General features: G+C 54.5%; 1 protein-coding gene across 4 annotated transcripts in view; it reads left to right on the top strand.

The window, feature by feature from the left end:
* Nucleotides 1–22699, top strand: part of HIP1 (huntingtin interacting protein 1) — a 139577-nt gene that overhangs the window by 77735 nt on the left and 39143 nt on the right. For 3 of the 4 annotated variants that reach the window (XM_051835462.2, XM_051835461.2, XM_051835460.2), the window contains exons 2-4: nt 17247–17310; nt 19995–20137; nt 20256–20312. In XM_051835462.2, the coding sequence (XP_051691422.2) occupies nt 17247–17310; nt 19995–20137; nt 20256–20312 (264 nt within the window). Of the gene's footprint in view, nt 1–12142; nt 12313–17246; nt 17311–19994; nt 20138–20255; nt 20313–22699 lie in introns of those variants that run through there. The other variant, XM_008249099.4, reaches the window with a different exon arrangement.

Genomic DNA, 22699 nt, shown 5'->3' with positions numbered 1-22699 from the left:
TTTTTTTTAATATTTATTTATTTGAAAGAATTATACACAGAGAGAAGGAGAGGCAGAGAAAGAGAGAGAGAGGTCTTCCATCCGCTGGTTCACTCCCCAGATGACCGCAGTGGCCAGAACTGAGCAAATCTGAAGCCAGGAGCCAGGAGCTTCTTCCGGGTCTCCCACACAGGTGCAGGGGCCCAAGGACTTGGGCCATCTTCTGCTGTTTTCCCAGGCCATAGCAGAGAGCTGGATTGGAAGTGGAGCAGCCAGGACTCAAACCTGCACCCATGTGGGATGCCAGCACTACAGGTGGCAACTTTACCTGCTGTGCCATAGCACTGGCCCCTGCAGTGTTCTTGACCGTTGACCATCCCCCTGGTGGTGGTGGTTACATTGAAGCTGGGCAGAGTGAAGGGCTTTCAGCTTAGGGCTAACAGGGTCTGCGATTCTGGCCCAGGAGTCCTTCGACCCCTAGAGCAGCTCCGATTCCAGTGGCCTGGCTCCTGGCAGGGCTGACAGGGCCCTTCAGAGCCAGCTGCCGTCACAACAGCTGCTTGCCCAATGCCATTTGGGGGTGGACGGGCCTGTCGGGTCCCCTTGATGGCAGATGGCCGTGTAAAGCAGCCGTTGACTGCCCTGCCACCTGTCCTGACGCTGCGCCTACTGCTCGGCTCGCTCCTCCTCCTCCTGGTCTGTTACAGTAGACCACGGAGGCAGCCTCTAGGAACATCAGCCAGTGGGGCGCTCAGTCCTGTCCCTGACCCTTGGTGGCCTGAACTGGAAATCTGGTCACAGGCATGTTATGACAATATTCTTCCTGTGAGATAAGGTGAAGCCCATGAGGAAAGCTGTGTCCTTCTAGGTAAGATCAAGCATTAAGACCACGTCACCCACACAGTCTTATATAAGATCTGAGGATGAGACTGTAACATCCTGATGGCGAGTCCTTCGGGATAGAATCACTTTTCCCATCTTGCAGAGAGTAGAGAAATGAGGGAACAAGTCAGGCTTCCCGGATTGCTCAATACCAATAATTTATTATCAGGTGAAAAATTAGCAAACAGTTTTAACTGTCAGATAACTTACGAAAACATTCACCGAACAGTCTAATGCCTTCCATAATTTTTTTAAGACTTATTTATTTACTTATTTGAAAGGCAGAGTTACAGAGAGACAGAGAGAGAGAGGTCTTCCATCTGCTGGTTCACTCCCCAGAAGACCACAACGGCCGTAGCTGTGCCAATGCAAAGCCAGGAGCCGGGAGCTTCTTCTGGGTCTCCCACACGGGTACAGGGGCCCAAGGAGTTGGACCATCTTCCAGTGCTTTCCCAGGCCAGTGCAGAGAACTGGATAGGAAGTAGAGCAGCCAGGACTCGAACCAGCACCCATATGGGATGCCGGCCGGCACTGCAGGTGGCAGCTTACCTGCTATGCCACAGCACCGACCTCCGCCTTCCATAAATTTTAAGAGTACACATAGTTGGAAACATTTCTTGAATTTCTAACACAAATATAAGCCAATTAAAGCAGAGTTCTTAATAAATTTTCCTTGTAGACATACAATATGCACACATGTATAACGGGTACATTACAGGAGAGAACGAACCCATTTCAGTTATCAGCGAAGAGATTTTGGCTGCCACCAGACAAGGCAGGGGAAAGATAGAAGAAGGCGGGGCGTGGAGCATGCTTTGGAGCAGAGTTGCTCAGGACTTTCCACTGTTCTGGAGTTTTTCTTTGCTACCTCTGCCAAAAATGTCACTGGAGATGGCTGGAGCAGAGATTTTGTCTTCGTGCGAGAGAGCATTTAGATGTGAGACAGAGTAGCAGTGCGAGATGCGGCTCCGTTATGTTAGGATTTTCGGGTTTGTAGAAGGAGAGGACGCAGCTAGCTACAGAAGACTTTTTATCTTAGGGAGAACAGAATGGGGGGTGGTAGAGAGAGAGTGGGAGCTGAGCGACAGAGAGAGGGGGAGATCTTCCATCCTCTGGTTCACTCACTACATGCCCACAACAGCCAGAGCTGGGCCTAGCCAAAGCGAGGAGCCAAGAACTCCGGCCGGGTCTCAGTGGGTGGCAGCGGCCCCAGAACCTGGGCCATGATCTGCTGCCTCCCCGATGCGTGAGCAGGCAGCTGGATTGGAAGCAAAGCAGCCAGGACTCGAACCAGGTAGGGGACACTGACATTACAAGCAGAGGCTCAACTCGCGGGGCCACAATTCTGGCCCAGCCTTGATTTCCTGATTCATTCTTGTCTCTTGTCTTTTTCTCTCTAAGCCCCCTCCCACCCAGACCCCAGCTGGTCCCCTCAGTGCTTCCTTAAGGATCTATCTGGCCTTGTGTCTCAGCCTCACTCCTTCCGCACTACCCTGGTCCTGGCCTCTTGCACGTCTGGTCCAGGTTACTAACAGGTCTCCCTACTTCCTCCTGCTGTCTGTCTCAATACAGCAGCCAGAATCAGCCTTTAAAAAAAAAAAAACCTTTAAGCTCTCAAACGCTATCTTAGTCCATTTTCTGTCTCTACAACAGAATATCTGCGCTGGGTGGTTTATAAATAGAGAGGCTCATGTGTGTTATTACGTGGATTGTTCCTCTCTTCCCATTTATTGCTGGTGTGGCTATGCTGCGCTCTGTGGATTTGCTCACTGCTTGGAGGGAAGTAGAGCTGTTTCCAGTTTTGGGAGCTGATGTAGACAGGGCTTGGCATCTTCTTCTTCTTTTTTTTTTTTAAAGATCTATTTGAAAGAGTTACAAAGAAAGAGGGATGGCCGGCGCCGTGGCTCACTTGGTTAATCCTCCGCCTGCAGCGCCGGCATCCCACATGGGCACCAAGTTCTAGTCCTGGTTGCTCCTCTTCCAGTCTAGCTCTCTGCTGTGGCCTGGGAGGGCAGTGGAGGATGGCCCAAGTGCTTGGGCCCTGCACCCGCATGGGAGACCAGGAGGAAGCACCTGGCTCCTGGCTTCAGATCGGCGCAACACCAGCCGTGGCGGCCATTTGGGGAGTAAACCAACGGAGGGAAGACCTTTCTCTCTGTCTCTCCCTCTCACTGTCTATAACTCTACCTGTCAAATAAAAAAGAGAGATTGGGGAGGGGAAGACACACAGAGAGAGATCTATCTGCTGGTTCACTCCCCAGACGGCTGCAATGGCCGGAGCTGGGCCCATCCGAAGCCAGGAGCCAGGAGCTTCATCGTGGCCTCCCATGTGGATGCAGGGGCCCAGGCAGTTGGGCCATCTTCCACTGCTTTCCCAGGTGCTTCAGCAGGGAGCTAGATCAGAAGTGGAACAGCTGACTCGAATTGGTGCCCGTGTGGGATGCCAGCACTACAGGTGGCCGCTTTACCCGCTACGCCACAGCGACAATCTGGCATCTTGTACTTCTCACTCGAGGGTGCCCCATCACCAGTGCAGGGAGCAAAGGTATTTGGAACCCTGGGTTCTGGTCTCCAGTCTGACCTGCAGTGGTCTACCTTCCCGGTCGATTCCCTGTGCACGTGTAAACTTAGTCCGCATTCCCCGGAGCAGAAACATTCTCCCTCTGTCCTCTCTGCTCTGCCTCGCGGGTCCAGGGTAGGAGGGCCTGGCGCTCACTCCTGGTGCGAGGCTCAGCTCCCTAACACGTTGACGTCGCTGGGGATGTAACTGGCTTCCCTGACTGAGTCTTCCCATGGCCCCGTCATCCTGCTCACGCTGCAGACTGACCGGGAAGGGCACACTCAGCCCTTTTTCCCCGAGACGTGGGCAGATGCGAGGCCCCGGGGAGAGTATGCTGGCTGCCACTTTGCCTGGGCTCCGTCAGTGTCCTGAAGCTGTGTTTGCTGCCGCCAGCATTGGTGAACTCAGTCATTGTGCCTTGCGTCTGCCCGCCCTGGGGAGCCTAGGGAGGCGGGCACAGGCCTGGGCGCCGGCCCCCAAGGTGCTGGGGGCATAGTGATGAGCTCCTGAAAGCCCGATGCTGCCGTCCACCCTCGGCCTCCCTGTCTGGCCCAGGGGCTGGCAGGCTGTTCTTCACCAAGAGCCACAAAGTAAATGTTTCTGGTTTTGCAGCATCTTGCTGCTCCTGCACTGCCAGCACCACTGCCCAGCTTCTCCTCCTCCAGCCTTCCTCACCCCTCCTCTTCCTCACCCCTCCTCTTCCTCACCCTTCCTCTTCCCCTTCCTTCTCCTCCTCCTCCAATGTCTTTGATGTCTTGATGATGGAAGTTCAGACACACCCCATGTCTGTTCCATTTTTTTTTTTTTTCCTGTAACATTGCCCTGGAGAATCTAACAAGGAAACCTCCGTCTCACGTGACTTATGAGACGGGAACACCTTGGCTCCTGGGGACTGGCACCTGCTTTTCTCCCTGGACTCTGTCGTGGGTGACGTGTGGAGTTGGACCCGTCTCTCCAGCAAATCCCAGCTGTCCTCCCCCACGTCCGGCCTTTGGGTCACACCGCCTCTTGCCACAGTACTGCCATGATCCCCGGTGGTCGTTGACTCCCTGTCCACTCCTCACCCATCAGCCTGGAGCTCACTTACCCCCCGGGTGGCTCCTGCACCCTCCTAACTCACCCTGGCCTTGGGTTTTTCTCTTCCAGTGCTCTCTGCCTTTTTCAGTCAAAAGATCTTTCTGGAAAGAAAAGACATCGGCTGAAAGCACCATGCCCATCCCTTTCTTTCCTTGTTTTTAAGATGTATTTATTTGAAAGGGAGAGTGAGAGGAAGAGACAGAGAGAAAGAGACCTTCCATCTGCTGGTTCACTCCCCAAATGGCTGCAAGAGCCAGGGCTGGGCCAGGCCAAGCCAGCAACCAGGAGCTTCATCCGCATCTCCCACGTGAGTGGCAGGAGCTCAGGGACTTGGGCCATCTTCCGCTGCCTTCCCAGACGTATTAACAGGGAGCTGGATGGGAGGCAGAGCAGGCAAGACTCAGATGGGCGCTCCGCTGTGGTATACAAGTGACGGCTCAACTTGCTGCATAGCACCGGCTCCACTCACCCCTTTCTTGTTGTTGCTGTTCATGCCAGAAGAGTTCTCTCTTGGGATAACCTGCACACTTTCTAGAAGCTTCCCCATATGTGGGGTTTAGCTTTCTGGCGCTTCATTTTCCTGTGCTGTTCATAGACTCCTCGGCATTAGAACCTTGAATCCCATCCTGGCTGCTTTTCTTCCTGAAGTCTTTTGGAAATCACATGGTCAGAGGAGACAGAGGGGGCGGGGGGGGGTACTTTATGTGCTCCTCAGCAGGTCACCCTCTGAGGGCAAGGCCCATCTCTTTCACCTGCTCCCTACCCTACAGGCAGCCATCTCCGGTAGCATAGCTGTGGGGTTGTGCATCTCCCGGTCTCACCGCTTGTACAGCAGCCCCTGCCCTGCGTGTGGTAGGCACTCAATAATATCACAGTCCCTCTGTGGTTTCCATCCTCTTCAAAAAATTGTGATAAAATGCCCCTAGCGTAAAATCCACGGTCTTAACTGACCTCAGGTGTGGAATTCAGTGGTATTTACTGCATCTACAGTGTCATGCAGCCATCACAGATGCTGAATTTCAGAACATGTTTGTTGCCCCAAAAGGAAGCCCTGTACCCACAGAGCAGTCACTCCCCATCCCCCTTCCACTGAGAACCCACTCTCTGTCCCTGGGCTTGCCTGTTCTGGCTGTTGCATGTGAATGGAACCGTGTCCTGTGCCTGGTTCCTTTCATAAAACAAATGACTGGGGTTCATCAAACCTTGGTGTGTTTATTATGTGTTTATTTATTCAAGAGGCAGGGACAGACGGAGAGCTCCCATCCTCTGCTTCACTCCCCAAATGCCCACAGCCAGGACTGTGGCCAGGCTGAATCCTGTAGCCAGGAACTCCATCCGGGCCTTCCACATGGGCTGCAGGAACCCAAGCACTTGAGCCATTACCTGCCGCCTCCCAGGGTGTACATTAGCAGGAAGCTGGAGCCAGGAGCCCAAGATGAAACTCAAACCCAGGCACTCTGATGTGGGACGCAGTGTCTGAACCACTGGGCAGGATCCCCACCCCGTGTGTCTCTTTTGATTGATGCCAGAGTGTTCACCCCGTCAGCCACTCTGAGCGTGAGTTCAGCGACGCTTAGCACTCACCCTGCTCTACCCGACACCGGCCTTCATCTCTGGGACGTCCTTTTCCATCTTAACTCTGGCACCTTCCCTTCTACTTTCTGCCCCCGTGCCTTGACTCCTCCAGGCACCCGTAGAAGTGGAACCATGTGAGCTCTGTGCTTTAGTGGTGGTGTATCTCACTTCCATCTCATCCTTAAGGTGCCTGCGTGCTCCTGCACGGCTCAGTTTTCCCTTCCTTTTGAAGGCTGGTGATATCCTGCAGCGTGGATGTGCCACCCACACCACCTCTCTCCTATCCACTCACCCCTGGACAGACGCTGGGCGCTTTCGCTCGTGTTCTCCACCGCCATCCCTCAGCCCTCTCGGATGCTTCCCCGGCACTGGAAGCCCTGCTTCTGAAACACAGGCAACTGCAGAAGCTACATCGTTTTTTAAACAAAGATTATTGTTTATTTGAAAAACAAAGTGATACACAGAGAGAGAGATCTTTCATCTGCTGGTTTCCTTCCCAAATGCCTGCGATGGCCAGGGCTGGGCCAGGCTGAAGCCAGAAGCCAGGAACTCCATCCGGGTCTCCCATGTGGTCTCCAAGTGCTTGAGCCATCAACCTGCTGCCTTCCCAGGCACATTAGTGGGGAGCTGGATTGGAAGCATGGAATAGCCAAGACTCAGATTGGTACTGCCATACAGGACCTGGGTGTTCCAAATAGCGGTTTAACCACAATGTCTACCATATATATGTAAACCTTCTGGACTTTCTTTAAAAAATAAAGACTATTTATTTGAAAGGCAGAATTAGAGAGAGAAGAGGAGCGACACAGAAAGAGAAGTCATTCTTCCACTGGTTCACTCCCCAGATGGCCGCAGCAGCCTGGGCTGAACCAGGCTGAAGCCAGGAGCCAGGAGCCTCTTCTGGGCCTCCCATGTGGGTACAGGGGCCCAAACACTTCTACTGCTTTCCCAGGTGCACCAGCAAGGAGCTGGATCAGAAGAGGAACAGCCAGGACTCAAACTGGCGCCCTTACAAGATGCTGGTGCTGTAGACAGAGGCCTAACCCGCTGCGCCACAAGGCCAGCCCCGGGCTTCTGAACTATCTTAGTCCAACTTCTTTCCCAGAGGACCAGGAAATGCCTTTCTTTTTTTTTTTTTTTTTTTTTTTTGACAGGCAGAGTGGACAGTGAGAGAGAGAGACAGAGAGAAAGGTCTTCCTTTTGCCGTTGGTTCACCCTCCAATGGCCGCCGCGGCCGGTGCGCTGCGACCGGCGCACCGCGCTGATCCGATGGCAGGAGCCAGGAGCCAGGTGCTTTTCCTGGTCTCCCATGGGGTGCAGGGCCCAAGCACCTGGGCCATCCTCCACTGCACTTCCCTGGCCACAGCAGAGGGCTGGCCTGGAAGAGGGGCAACCGGGACAGAATCCGGCGCCCCGACCGGGACTAGAACCCGGTGTGCCGGCGCCGCTAGGCGGAGGATTAGCCTAGTGAGCCGCGGCGCCGGCCTTTTTTTTTTTTATTTTTTTTTATTTCTTATTTTTGACAGGCAGAGTGGACAGTGAGAGAGAGAGACAGAGAGAAAGGTCTTCCTTTGCCGTTGGTTCACCCTCCAATGGCCGCCGCGGCTGCCGCACTGCAGCCGGCGCGGCTGCCGCACTGCAGCCGGCGCACCGCGCTGATCCAATGGCAGGAGCCAGGTGCTTCTCCTGGTCTCCCATGGGGTGCAGGGCCCAACCACTTGGGCCATCCTCCACTGCACTCCTGGGCCACAGCAGAGAGATGGCCTGGAAGAGGAGCAACCGGGACAGAATCCGGCGCCCCAACCAGGACTAGAACCTGGTGTGCTGGCGCCGCTAGGCGAAGGATTAGCCTGTTGAGCCGCGGCACCAGCCAAAATGCCTTTCTTTTTTGCTAAACCTCTTGAAATCTGCCTGACTTAGGTCCGTTATTCACCACATGTCCAAAAGCCAGCCTGGGGGGGGGGGGGCTTTAGAGTGGAGGGGGGGAGAGGCAGAAGGGACCCTAATTTCAGAAGCAGGTCAGACCCACAAAAACCAAGGGGAAAAGACAGGCTGGGTGGTTTCAACAACAGATATTGGCTTCTCATCCTCATCCCTGGGAAGCCACTGTCACGGTGACAGCCCCTGTGGTTCCCAGGGAGGATCCCTGTCCTGGCTTACAGAAAACCACCACTTCACCGTGTCCTCACGTCGTGGGGGATTCCCATCATGGGGTCCTGCCCCTGTGACCTCGCTTAAATTTGACCACCTCTCTAAGGTGCCAGCTCCAGATTATACCTTCTTGGGTGAGAACCGCAGCATTCAGATTCTGGGACCAGTGTTATAACACAGTAGGCTAAGCCACCGCTTGCGACACCTGCATCCGGTATCAGTGTGCCGATTCTAGTCCCGGCTGCTCTGCTTCCCATCCAGCTCCCTGCCAATGTGCCTGGGAAAGCAGTGGTGGATGATCCACGTACCTGGACCCCTGTCAACCATGTGGGAGGCCCAGATGCCATTCCAGGCTCCTGGCTTCAGCCTGGCCCAACCCCAGCCCTTGTGATCATTTGAGGAGTGAGCCTGTAGATGGACGATCTCTCTCTCTCCCTCTCTCTCTCTCTCTGCCTTTCAAATAAGTAAAATAAATCTTTAGAAAAAATGTGGATTCTAGAGGGACACAATTCAGTCCATAGCAAATACTTTTCATAAAAACACATAAATGGCAGCTGGTGTTATGGCTCAGTGGGTAAAGCTGTCACCTGTGATGCCAGCATCCCATATGAGCACTGGTTCAAGTCCCAGCTGCTCCACTTCTGATCCAGCTACCTGCTAATGGCCTGGGAGAGTAGTGGAGGATGGCCCAAGTGCTTAGGCACGTGCCACCCATGTGGGAGACCTGGATGAATCTCCTGGCTCCTGGCTTCTGGCTTTGGCCTGGCCCAGCCTTGGCCATTGTAGCTATCTGGGGAGTGAACCAGTAGACAGAAGACCTCTCTCTCTTTTTTTTTTTTTTTTTTTTTTTTTTTTTTTTTTTTTTTTTTGACAGGCAGAGTGGACAGTGAGAGAGAGAGACAGAGAGAGAAAGGTCTTCCTTTTGCCGTTGGTTCACCCTCCAATGGCCGCCGCTGCAGCCGGCGCACCGCGCTGATCCTGGCAGGAGCCAGGAGCCAGGTGCTTTTCCTGGTCTCCCATGGGGTGCAGGGCCCAAGCACCTGGGCCATCCTCCACTGCACTCCCTGGCCATAGCAGAGAGCTGGCCTGGAAGAGGGGCAACCGGGACAGAATCCGGCGCCCCAACCGGGACTAGAACCCGGTGTGCCGGCGCCGCAAGGTGGAGGATTAGCCTATTGAGCCACGGCGCCGGCTAGAAGACCTCTCTTTTATCTCTGTATCCCTTTCTGTCTCACCATCTCTGTAATTCTGACTTTCAAAAATAAATTTAAAAAAAAATGTGAATGAGTCAAGGTATTTAGCTGCAATGGAGCCTTATTGTGTATAAAAGGTGTGTTTAAGGAATAAGTGTTGGATATCGTTCGTTAGGGCAGCTTGCTCTTAAATATGAGCAAAGATCTTTAATTGAAGGGGGAGAAAGAAGTGCAGTGTCCAGCCAGTGAGGGGACAGAGAGGCAGGAACTGCAGCGAGAGCTCTCCCCTCCCCCCAGGGAAGGGCGGGGAGCAAGGCCCCCCCTCATCCACCCTGCCCCACCTGGAGCTCATGCTGCAGCGAGGTGAGACCAACAGCAGCAACAAGAGGACTTCGCGTGGGGATCAGAGCTGGTCCCGGAAACAACTGGGGTGATGGCTGTGAGTCATGTTGGGGACGCTGCTAGTGACAGAGATAGCCTTGAAGGAGCCTGAGAAACCCAGCCTTCTGGGAGGAAGAGCATTCCGGTGATCCGAGTCATCCGGACATGGGGAACAAAAAGGCAGCCCCTGTGGCCTGGGGCCGGAGGAGATGGTATGTGATGGGAACTGGCACTCCGAGGGCAGAGTCCTCCCATGTGTGGTGGGGCACCCTGGGCAGGAAGTCGTGATCCCTAAGGATCCACTGGGTTTCTTTCTTTTTTTTTTTTTTTTTAATTTTATTTACTTACTTGAAAGTCAAAATTACAGAGAGGCAGAGAGAGAGAGAGATGGAGAGAGAAGTCTTCCATCCACTGGTTCACTCTCCAGATGGCCGTAAGGGCTGGAGCTGTGCGGATCTGAAGCCAGGAGCCAGGAGTTTCTTCCAGGTCTCCTACATGGGTGCAGGTGCCCAAGGACTTGGGCTGTCTTCCACTGCTTTCCGAGGCCATAGCAGAGAGCTGGATCGGAAATGGAGCAGCCGAGACTTGAACCGGCACCCATATGGGATGCTGGCACTGCAGGTGGTGGCTTTACCCGCTGTTCCATAGCGCCAGCCCCAGGATCCACTGGGTTTCTAAGGATCCATTGGGTGGCCCAGTGGGGATGTCAGAGTGGTTTGGGCTTGGATGGAAGCAAAGGAGATGGAGAGAAGCAGCAAGATGTGGGAGGTGGAGCAGACAGCACTGCTGATGGATTTGGTGGCAACACAAGGCAAAGCAGCCATCCTGGGTGACTTGCAGGTGTTTGGGGCAAAACAGCTGGTGGTCAGTGTGGTGAGATTAGAGTGGAAGAAGGAATAGTTGGGGAAGTAGGTGTGCCGGCGGAAGTTCAAGTTCAAAGTGATGGGCCTAGCTGATCTTGAAGGAGTAAATGCGGGTGGATAGAGACCTTGGGATGAACCACCAAAGAAACTAAAGGAGCCAGCTGTCATGGGGAAGATGATGAGGCAGACAGGTAGAAGATGGGGCAGGTGGGGCTCTGTCGAAGTTGCAGGAGGCAGCACGGGGTGGGGAGGGGCAGGCATGGGAATTCTGGCCCCGTTTCTTGCTGTCTGTGCTACTTTGGGCAACTTGACTTGGAAAGTAGGGAGTCAGATCTGTCTTCCAGGGCCCGGCGCAATGCCTGGTAGGAGGCAGAGGCCCAAGCAAGCGTCTGGTAACGGCTGCGACCACTCACCTTGCGCCAACATCAACGGCTGCTCTGTTCCCTGCATTTCTGATCAAGAGAGGAATTGAGACCTGGCCGTGGGACACCCAAGTCTCAAGTGTCAGAGCCAAGACCAGAGCAGTGGCACTGAGAGCTGAGGGCGGTGCCGCGTGTTCCGCGGCTTCCTTCTCCCAGATTCATCTGATCTCAGCTTGGTCCTGAATACTGTGTCATCCCAGCTCAGGCTCAAGGTCCTGGCTGAATGGAAGACGGGACCTGTCACAGCAGGCTTCTGCCACAGGTGTCTCACCCCCCGCCCCAGCCTCGATACCCCCAGATGGGACCGAGGTTCCCAGAGGAGGCTGCTCTTCCTTGTGGCCCAGGCCTAAGCACTCGGGGAAGAAGCTTCTCCAGCTCCGAGGGGAGTGAGCGTGGTTCCTGGACACTGGACGCTACTGCCTGCTGGGGCTGGAAGTTCAAGAGCACATGCTTGCCTTCTGGTGAGGGCTTCTTGCTGCTTCCACTGTTGGCGGAGAGTGGACAGGCAAGCAGGTGCCCAGGAAGAGAGAAAACAGCGAAGGCAGCCTCCTTTATAACAACTGCTGTCCCTAGAGCAAACCCACTCCCCAGAAGTGTCAGGCCCTTTCCGTGACCCCTATAACCTTGTAGGGCCCCATCCGTCAGTACCAGCAGATGTCAGCATGAGCCCCAGAGGGGATAAGCTGCGTTCCAGACACAGCAGCCCTCATGCTGTCTGCTGTTCTCCCCCTCCCTCCTGGCGTGCTTGCTCCTCCTCTCCCCCTCTGCCCTGCCTACGCTCAGGTCTTTCTCCTCCCGTCCCTGGCTTCATTCAGGTCTTGCCGCCCCCGCCCCAGGCATAGCCATGCTGACCACCCCTGCCCCGGAAACCCTCAGCGGCCAGCCTGGCCTTGGGCAGCCCAAGAGCTGGGTCCCTGCCAGGAGCTGTGTGCGTGACCAGACGGTGCCCAGCTGGCCCCGCAGGCCTGCAGGATTCCCATTGGCGGCGGGGAGGGCCGGGGAGGGAGGAAGAGGCTGGGAGAAAGCCGCCCTTCCTGTGGCGCCTGCCGCTAATCGGCTCTCCGGAACTGCCGCTGCGGGACACCAGGGCCAGCTGGGGCAGGAAGTGCTGCACAATGGCCCCCTTTCAGGGCCGGCGCTGCTGGTCCTAGGGCCCGTGTGACTGCAGGGGCATCAGGAGAACAGCCTGTCCTTAGAGGATGTCCTCTAACGTGGGCCCCCCTCCAGAGGTGAGACCCTCAGCCCCCACTTCCCACCCTCTGTCCTAGGACACCCCAGCCCCCACACCAGCCTGCGGGTGGGCCAGGGCCAGGGCCAGGGCCGGCTCAGACCCCGTCCAGGCCGGGTGCAGGGAGGGAGAGGGAGCAGACTGTCTCAAGTGGCCGCAACTCTTGCACCTGTTGCTTGTCCCAGGGAGCTGGGCTGGGGGAGGGATTAATTAGATACCACCAGCCCACGGGGAAGGAGGAAGCCAGGTCCCTGCCCTTGGGATTTGGATCTTGCTGGAGAGAGAAGGCAGTATACACCAGTGCTTCGGAAGGTTCCGGACAGTGGAATTAAAAGATAAACTTACTTTGGTGCAAATGTATTTTGAAACCCGGTGCAAGTATTTTGACCTCTACAAGGGGGTTTTCAGAAAGTTCCTAGAGAATGTGTGTTATAGAAAAAACTATGCATGAATTTTGCAAGTTTTTTTTCTTGGTTTATTTTTTGCACTTAGTAGAAAATGACCTTTTTATTCTGTGTTTCCACAAACATTTGGAAGTGCCCATGTATGAAATGCCAAACACGTTAGGAGGAATTGGAATTCCTTTAAAAAAAAAAAAAATGTAGTTGGCCCCAGTAGCTTGGCAAGTCTAAAACAAGGTCAAGTTCGGTCTGGGCTGTTAGGGTGGGGCTCAGAGTGCAGGAGGGCGGGGAGATGTGTATGACGGAGGATGATGCTGGACAGGTGGCACCCCCCAGGCAGCAGGACAGGGGCCCTGGCAGGGAACTTGTGTCCTGGAAACCTCTTGGTGTCTGATGCCCCGAGGGCCCAGAGCCTGCTCTCAAGAAGAGCCCAGAGCCTCAAGAGCTCAGCCCTACCTCTGTGCTTCCAAGCCCCGGGAGGCCTTGCCACGGGAACTGGACGCTGGCATGGACTCTGCCTCTTGGGCATGGCCGCTGACTTGGAGAACAGTGGGCACCCTGGCTGCAGTAACCCAGGGCTCCTGGGGGCCTGCCTGCGGGGGCTGCGGGAGGAGGCTCTGGGGCGGCCCTGGCCAGGGGCAGGCAGGGCTGGCAGATGCCTTGTAGCCGTGGGCTTAGGAAGAGACTTCTTTCCAGAACCCCGTGCTCGCCTAGGCTCCTGCCATGTGTCCTGGGCTGAAATGGGGGGGGGGGGGGGACACCTGCGTAGACTTCGCCCCGCACTTTCCTTCCCAGGACCTTGGAGGAGGAACTCTGCATTCCGGAGGATGCGTGGGTGTTGGTGACAGGCCCCTCTCCTGTGGCTCCCCAGCCCCCTTCAGACCCTCACTTCTTGCAATGATAGCCCAGACCCTCCAACGTCTAAAAATATGAAAGGGACCTGGAAGCCACCGGATCTTACCTGAGTGTTTAGTCTCTCACTGTCACCCGGCTGCAGTGGTGACTCGCTGATAAATTATATGACATCTAGTATTAAGAATAATCCAGGCCGGCGCCGCGGCTCACTAGGCTAATCCTCCGCCTAGCGGCGCCGGCACACCAGGTTCTAGTCCCTGTCGGGGTGCTGGATTCTGTTCCGGTTGCCCCTCTTCCAGGCCAGCTCTCTGCTGTGGCCAGGGAGTGCAGTGGAGGATGGCCCAGGTGCTTGGGCCCTGCACCCCATGGGAGACCAGGAAAAGCACCTGGCTCCTGGCTCCTGCCATCGGATCAGTGCGGTGCGCTGGCCGCAGCGCGCCGGCCGCGGCGGCCATTGGAGGGTGAACCAACGGCAAAGGAAGACCTTTCTCTCTGTCTCTCTCTCTCACTGTCCACTCTGCCTGTCAAAAAATAAAAAAAAAAAAAATTAAAAAAAAAAAAAAAAGAATAATCCAAGCCAATGCTGCAGCTCACTAGGCTAATCCTCTGCCTTGCGGCGCCGGCACACTGGGTTCTAGTCCCGGTCGGGGCGCCAGATTCTGTACCGGTTGCCCCTCTTCCAGACCAGCTCTCTGCTGTGGCCAGGGAGTGCAGTGGAGGATAGCCCAAGTGCTTGGGCCCTGCACCCCATGGGAGACCAGGAGGAAGCACCCGGCTCCTGCCTTCGGATTGGCACAGAGTGCTGGCCATGGCGGCCATTTGGGGGGTGAACCAATAGAAGGAAGACCTTTCTCTCTTCTCTAACTCTTCCTGTCAAAAAAAAAAAAAAAAGGAAGAAGAAGAATCTAGAGAGCGGGCATTTGTCACAATGGTTAAGATGCCACTTGGGGCACCTGCATCCCATATCAGAGTGCCTGGGTCTGAGGTCCAGTTATGCTTCGTGCTAACGCACATCCAGGGAAACAGCAGGGATGGCCCAAGTCCTCGGGTCCCCACCACCCACATGGGAGACCCGGATTGAAGCTCTGGGCTCCTGGCCACGGCTTAGCCATGCCCTGGCTGTTGTGCACAGTTGGGAAGCAAACCAGTGGATGGAAGATCGATTTCTCTCTCTCTCTCTCTCTCTCTGCCTTTCAAATAAATTTTTAATTTAAAAAATAAAAATCCAAGGAATAGGAGACAGTAGCTTTTGCTGTGGAGCGGGGAGCAGGGGTCAGCCAATTACAGCTGCAGGATGAAACGAAGCCACCACATGGTGGTTTGTTGGTTTTTTTTTTTTTTTTTTAAGGTTTATTTTTATTTGAAAGGCAGAGTTACAGAGAGGCAGAGGCAGAGAGAAAGAGAAGTCTTCCTTCCGCTGGTTCACTCCTCAAATGGCCGCAATGGCCAGGGCTAGGCTGATCTGAAGCCAGGAGCCAGGAGCTTCTCTGGGTCTCCCATGTGGGTGCAGGGGGCCGAGCACTTGGGCCATCCTCCACTGCTTTCCTAGGCCATAGCAGAAAGCTGGATAGGAAGTGGAACAGCCAGGACTTGAACTGGCGTCCACATGGGATGTGGGCACTGCAGACTGGGCATTTAACCCAGTGCACCACAGCTCTGGCCCCACCAAGTGGATTTAGAAGTAAAATGTTACAGAAATGTAGCCACTCTCATTTATTTAAGTATCTGTTTAGTATTCTGTGGCAGAGTTGAATAGTTTCCATGGAGACTATGTGGCCTGCAGTGTCTAAAATATGTAGGACTTCAAAAACTCCATGGAAAAATGGAATTATTTGGTAAGTTTATTTTGGTGCCACAAATCTTGAAACTCACATAGTTTCTCATAGAATGCATTTTTTTATTTAAATTTATTTGACAGGTAGAGGTACAGACAGTGAGAGGGAGAGACAGAAAGAAAGGTCTTCTTTCCATTGGTTCACCCCCCAAATGACCGCCACGGCTAGAACTGCACCACCGGTCAGGAGCCAGATGCTTCCTCCTGGTCTCCCATGCGGGTGTAGGCACCCAAGCACTTGGGCCATCCTCCACTGCACTCCCGGGCCACAGCAGACAGCTGGACTGGAAGAGGAACAGCCAGGACTAGAACCTGGTGCCCATATGGGATGCCAGTGCCACAGGCAGAAGATTAACCAAATGAGCCACAGCACCCATAGAATGCATTTTTCCATGAACTTTTTGAAGACCTCTCATATTTACCATCTGGGTCTTCGAAGAAAATCTTGGCCGACCCCTCATCCATGGAAAATGAGCCTGGCCAAGTTCACACAGTTGATGCTGGGGACTGTCGCGACTATCCAAATGACCTGCATATTGGTCTAGCTTTTTCCATAAGGAATGGTTAAAAAAGCAAAAGAAAAGAAAAACACAAACGTCTCCCCAGTCATTTCACTCCCAGGAATCTGTCCCTTGGAAAGTTAAAGCGTCCACTAGCAAGGGCACACGTAGTGGCTGGCGTTGTCATTGTGGCGCAGTGGGGGAAGCCACTGCCTGCCATGCTGGCATCCCATATGAGCACTGACTCCAGTCCCAGCTGCTCCACTTCCAGTCCAGCTCCCTGGGAAAGCAGCAGAGAATAGCCTAGTGTTTGGGCCCCTGTCACCCACATGGGAGACTCAGATGGAGTGCCAGATTCCTGGTTTCCAGTTTAGGGAGTGAACCAGTGGGTGGAAGATCTCTTTCTGACTCTCTCCCTCTCTCTGTAAATCTGCCTTTCAAATAATAAGTCTTTTATAACAGGGTTTACAAAAATAGTTACAGTGGTTAAAATTAAAAAAAAAAAAAAAACCCTGGAAATGAATCAATGCCCTATAAATACAGGAATGCTTGTATCAGTCACGCCCACCCACATCGTCAAATAGCATGCTTTTTAAAGAATGAACTAGAGTTTTACAGTCTGCTTGGAGAATATTCTGTGAGGTATTTTCAAGTCAGAAAAAAACAAGATGTAGAAGAATGTACACCTGCCAACCCCATTGAGCAGTGACAGGATTAACCCCTTCTCTCTGTGTGTGTGTGTGTATCCGTACTGAAGAGAGTTGTGATTTTTAAAAGGACTGGCTAGGTGTGAATATTTTTCACATCCTTGGGTGTAATTAAGGAAGTCATGGGGCACTTGCCTGGGAATGGAAAAACACCCCACAGTAGGAAATGAGGGCTACAGGGCGGCCACTGCCAGCGCCAGTGGTGGCAGAAGGGCCCTGGGCTGGTTCCAAGGGACACTCTCCGGCCACAGTGGCTCCCTGATCCCAGCGCCTCTTCCTCCCGCTCCCGGAGGGATCATGTCTCCCTGGGGATGAAAAGCATCCCTTTGTGTGGGCTTTAATTGCCGTGTTGTTGTGCCAAGCCCATGAGTGGCAGGCGGGCGCGGCAGCTGGGCACAGCCACTGCCAGGCAGCCTGGGCCAGCTGGCCCCGGGAGCGCTGCCCACCTCTGCCCCCAGCTGGGCACCGGCGGAGAGGCCACCTCCAGTTGGAGGACTGTGTGTGTGTGTTGGGCGAGGGGCCAGTCGCCAAGCCTGAGGCTCACGGAGGAGGGGAGGGGGCAGGGTGTCTTGGAGGGTCTCCACCACTCAGATGCTCATTCATCCCTTCCTGCTGCCCCTCCCCCTCTTGTTTTCCAGACCGTCAGCATCAATAAGGCCATTAATACGCAGGAAGTGGCAGTGAAGGAGAAACACGCCAGAAATATCCTTTCGGATGCTGCTTGGAAAGCCGACCCCCACCCGGGGGGTGGGGGGGAAGGTCAGGTGATGGGGACAGAGGTCACAGCCAGGTTCTTCCGCTCAGCCCCACCTGGGCCAGGCTCCGCAGGTGGCTTCCTGGACCCACAGCCTGGCAGGCTGGAAGGCGCCAGTGAGGCCATCAGCTTGCCAAGATCCTGCCCCTGTCCCCTAGGACCAAATCCACTGAACCTGCAGGTCAGCTCCGAGGCCCATCTTGGGGGGATTCCCACCTGTGCTGTCCAAGGCCCCCCCGGGGCTACTCTGCCCCCCCCCACTTCAGGGGGCACCATCTCCTCCCCCCTTTTTCTGAGCATAGGAACCAAAGTCTCCACAGACACCAGGGCAGGGGCTCAGTGCTGAGAGGCAGTCGGCCCCGTGAGCAGGTGCAGTGTGTGTCCCAGAGTCCCAGAGGAGAAGACAGGAGCCTCGGAGTGGACGGGGGACTCGGCGACTGGAGGGCCCTTCTCCGAGTTCGCCGTGGTCCCCGAGGCCGTGGGCAGCCAGCGTCGTGGCTCTGTGGCTTCGTAGAGAGGCCAGAAGCGCTGCCCAGACAGGGATTTCCTGCAGACACCTGACTGATACACAGCTTGGGTCCGCACCGTGGAATCACTCCTCCAGGGCCGGGGTCTGAGTCTTAATCTTTCTTTATTTTCTTATTCTTCTCCCTGAATGCCCTTTACGGTCCCTAACTCATGATCGGGGGCATAACAATGTGTATAAAATCAAAGAACCATGGAAAAGTCCCCTGGCCTCTTGCATGGGGTGTCTGAGGGACTGTGCCCCGACCTGACTCCTGTGGAGGCCGCTCCTGGGTCCGGTTAACCACAACCAGCTGTGAGCAGGTGGCACATGCCGGGGTGGGGAGCAGCTCCTCTCTCCTCTGCTTCCTTCCAGTCTGCAAGGCCTTTGGGTGGACCCATCACCAGTTTCAAAAATCACTCGAGGGGTGGACCTTTGGCACAGCAGTGAAAACCTGCTTGGGACCCCGCATCCTATATTGGAGTGCCTGGGTTCAAGTCCCAGCTCTGCTTCCAACTCCAGCTTCCTGCCAGTGTAGACCCTGGGAGGCAGCAGGTCGTGGCTCAAGTGCTTGGGTCTCTGCCACCCATGTGGGGGACCTGGGTTGAATTCCCAGCTCCCTGCTTTGGCCTGGCCCAGCCCTGACTGTCATGGGCATTTCGGTGAGTGTACCAGTGAATGGGCACTCTCTCTGTCTCGCAAATCAAAAAATAAAAATAAAAATTTAAAAGAAATCATTCCAAGACTAAAATCTGATCTCAGCTTCCAGACCCAAAAGTCTGTGTTCAAACCCACCCCTGTCAAAAAGTTCCAGCTGGCGAAGGCCGTGTCTGGGCCAGTCTGGCTTGGGAGCAAGACGACACGTCTTCTGGATGTGCTGCTCTGCCCTGAGCGGCGCCGTGCTTCTTGCCTGAGCCTTCAGAGAGAAGCCTGGTATTCTGGGAAAAGAGCTGTTGCTTAGTAGGGTAGATCCACGCTGCCCCGCTGCTGGCCCGGTGTAGGCAACAGTTAGAAAATTCACCCAGAAATCCTCTAGGGGGCACTCCCAGAGAGGCTCGGTAATGACAGAGACCTGGCTGGTAAAACCAACCATCCCGCAAGGCAGCATGGACATCGCCCCCATGCAGACCATGGCGGGCAGGCTACAGGCAGTGGATATGTTGGGAATTGGGTCTGGGGAGCATCAGCCACAGGACTGCCCCTGCTGGCAGTTCAAGGTGCTGGAAGGCACCCCTGAGCAAGGCTGGGGGTGCTTCAGGAAGAAGTGGGTACCAGAGTTGCTTGGGGTTTATGGAGACAGAGGTGCTGCTTTCAAGGCAACAGCAGGGCTGGGGAGCTGGAGAGGAGATGAAAGTGCTGCCTAGGTTGGAGTGCTACCTTCAATGCCTGCATTGCACGTGGGCGCCAGTTCAAGACCCGGCTGCTCCACTTCCAATCCAGCTCCCTGCTAATGCACATGAGAGGGCAGCCGAGGATGGTCCAAGTGCTGGGGCCCCTGCCACCCACGTGGGAGACCCAGATGGAGCTCCAGGGTCTTGGCCTCAGCCTGGCCCAGCTCCGGCTATTGGGGCCTTTCAGGGAGTGAACCAGCAAGTGGGAGACCTCTTTCTCTCCCTGTCACTCTGCCTTTCAAAGACATTAAAAAATAAATGTTTGAGAAGAGAAAGTGTTGCCTGGAGGAGGAGACAGGAGAGTTAGCATGCTGGCGTGGGGGGTCCCCGGCCGGGTCATGCCGAGGCAGGCCCTCGTGTTTAATCATGGAGAAGAGAGAGCTTGGAGAAGCCATAATGAGTCGTAAAATGCTAGCTATGGCACCTCCCCAGGGAGCACCACCCTCCCTGAGTGCACCTGGAGGATGCCAACCCCCAGGGCCCTCATGCAAGCCAGAGACTCCCTTCTCCCGAGACCCGGCTGTCTCCAGGGAAGTTGTCTTATGGGGATGTTGTTGGAACACCACATTTGATTGCCATCCGCCACCCCCTCACAGCCCCGGAAAAAAAAATTTGCCAGAATGAATGCCGAGCTCTTTGGTTGCTTCGGCACAGCGGTGGCCAGCTGCAGGAGCCCCACCTGCCAGGAGCTGGCTGCCCTGTGTGGCCTGCGCGTTTTCCATGACTGTGTCCTCACCATGTATCCTGGGCACCCACCACGAGAAAGGGGCGCAGACCTTCTGGTCAGTCGTCAGCCGGCTACCGCTGTCCAGCCACGCCGTGCTCTGCTGGAAGTTCTGCCACGTGTTCCACAAGCTCCTGCGAGACGGCCACCCCCACGTGAGTTCCCAGGGCTGCGGGCGGAGGCTACCGTGGGCACCCACGCCGCCCCCTCTCCTCTCGTCTGCCCTCCAGCCCTCTCTACTCCTCCCTCAGAGGCTGTGTTCTCTGTCCGCAGGTCCTGAAGGACTCGCTGAGATACAAGAATGAACTGAGCGACATGAGCAGGATGTGGGTGAGTTCGGAGATGCGCCGGGGAGGGGGGTGCCCACCGGCTCTTCCTCCTCTTTCCCCTCCCCTGAGGTCAAGGCCACTGGGCTGGAACACAGTCGTCTCTTTCTACGTGGTCAGGGTTGCCGCCCAGAGTGTCCAGGATGGGCTGAGGATGCCCCCCAAGGTGGGCCCAGCATGTCCATTTCCTCACCTGGTCCCCGGGAGCTGCAGAGCAGTGTCAGGACCTGGAAGCTTCTGCTGTCCAGGCACGGCGATCCCTCAGCCAGGCACTGCCTCTGTTCCCTTCCCCCGGGCCCTCTGGGCTGCCAGTGCCCGGAGAATCAACGTTTTCGGGTTTTATTAAAAAATAATATGTTAATTTTAATAATTATCTCATTTATTTATAGAAAAGGCAGAGTTACACAGAAAAGGAAAGAAAGATCCATCTGTTGGTTCCCACCTCCAGATGGCCATAGTCCGGGTCTCCCACGTGGGTGCAGGGGCCCAAGCACTTGGGCCATTTCCTGCTTCTTTCCCAGGTGTATTTGCAGGGAGCTGGATTGGAAGTGGAGCAGCCAGGATTCGAACCAACACCCATGTGGGATGCTGGCATGGCAGGTGCTGGGTTTTCCTGCCACGCCACAGCACTAGACCCAATCCTTTGAGTTTTAACTTTCCTATATTTTGACTTAAGGTATTTTTAAATTCCATTTTCCATGAGCTTCTTGAAGTTTTATTTAATTTTTATTTATTTGAAAAGCAGAGTGACAGAAAAGTAAGAGTGATCTTCATTTACTGGTTCACACCCAAATTCCCACAACAGTCAGGGCAGGGCCGGGCAGAAGCCAGGAGCCAGGAGCTCCGTCCAGGTCTCCCACGTGGGTGGCAGGGACCCAGGTCCTTGGGCCATCTCCTGCTGCCTCCCAGCACATGAGCAGGAACTGGATAGGATAACCACTGTTCCAAATGCCTGCCCCCAACTTTCCTATCTCCTTGTGTCTTAGAGGTAGTACTTAAAAGGTTTTTGAGTTTTAGTAGAGTTGATTTCTTGACGTTTGTTTTGCTTGTTTTCAAATCTGCTGAATATCTCTTATAATGTCTTGTATTTATTGGGAAGCGATCTTATTTCTTCAGATGTATTAAACATTGGCATTTCACAAATCACTTCTTGGAATTGCAGTATCCAAAGTCCTCAGAGCTTTGTTCCCACCTTCCACCACTTTGGGCGGATTTTGCTCACGGTGTGTCGGTTCCTTCTGTGCTGAGTGATTTTTCACCCTGAGCTGCTCACTTTCCTTGGGGGTCTTATTGGTGGCGAGTTCTCCAAAGTTGGTAACAAAGCCGGCTTCCTCCAGAGAGAGCTGGCGTTCGCGTCCGTTGAGATCACTCAGAATTAAATTCTCGGCTTCCAGTGTTAGGAATTTTCAGCAGAGCCCCTGGAGGGCTGGCTCCTGGGTCCAGTTCTCAGCAGGGTGTGGGCCGCTCTCTGAGCACAGCAGGGCTTTGAGGCTACAGCTTCTCCCTGTGCTCCTGGGAGGACTTCCTCACTTACCCTTGCTCTCTGCCAAAGAGGCCGCCCACTGGGATCTCACCTGACTTTTTTTTTTTTTTTTTTAAGATTTATTTTATTTATTTGGAAGGCAGAGTTACAGAGAAAGGTAGAGACAGAACAAAAGAGGTCTTCCACCCACTGGTTCACTCCCCAGATGGCCGCAGTGACCAGGGCTGGCCCAGGCTGAAGCCAGGAGCCAGGAGCTTCTTCCGGGTCTCCCACGTGGGTGCAGGGGCCCAAGCACTTGGGCCATCTTCTGCTGCTTTCCCAGGCCATAGCAGAGAGCTGGATCAGAAGTGGAGCAGCCGGGACTCAAACCAGCACCCATATGAGATGCCAGGGCTGTGGGCCAGGGCTTTAACCCACTATACCACAGTACCAGCCCCCTTCATCTGACTATTAGGGGCCAGCAAAATCAAAGTGCAGATTCGTGTGGTGCAGAAAAGCCCCCGTGTTCTGTACCCTCTCATCCCAGCATCCCAGGTACCTGAGTACCTGTGTCTCCTCAGTCTCTGGCCTGAGTCACTTGTCAGCTCATTAATGCCTTCGAAGAAGCTCTGCTGTTCTACCCAACGTGTTTGGCAGTTGTCAGTGTGGCTCTGGCACCTGGAACTCAGAGCTCCAAGCCTTTCTCCTGTGGGCCTGTTTCCTCCTCGTGACTAAGAGTCTCTGAAGGGAGGACCTTCTTCTACTTTTTGATCCTTGTGCATTTTCTTTTTACTTTTTTAGATTTTTTTAAAAAGGTTTACTTATTTATTTGAAAGGCAGAGTTACAGAGAGAGGGAGTGAGAGAGAAAGACAAAATGAGATTTTCCATCCGCTGGTTCACTCCCCAAATGATTGCAACAGCCAGAGCT

Source organism: Oryctolagus cuniculus, chromosome 19 (genome assembly GCF_964237555.1).
Source record: "Oryctolagus cuniculus chromosome 19, mOryCun1.1, whole genome shotgun sequence".
Lineage (NCBI taxonomy): Eukaryota > Metazoa > Chordata > Mammalia > Lagomorpha > Leporidae > Oryctolagus > Oryctolagus cuniculus.
Note: the sequence above shows the minus strand (reverse complement) of the source record. Positions and strands in the feature narration are given on the sequence as shown.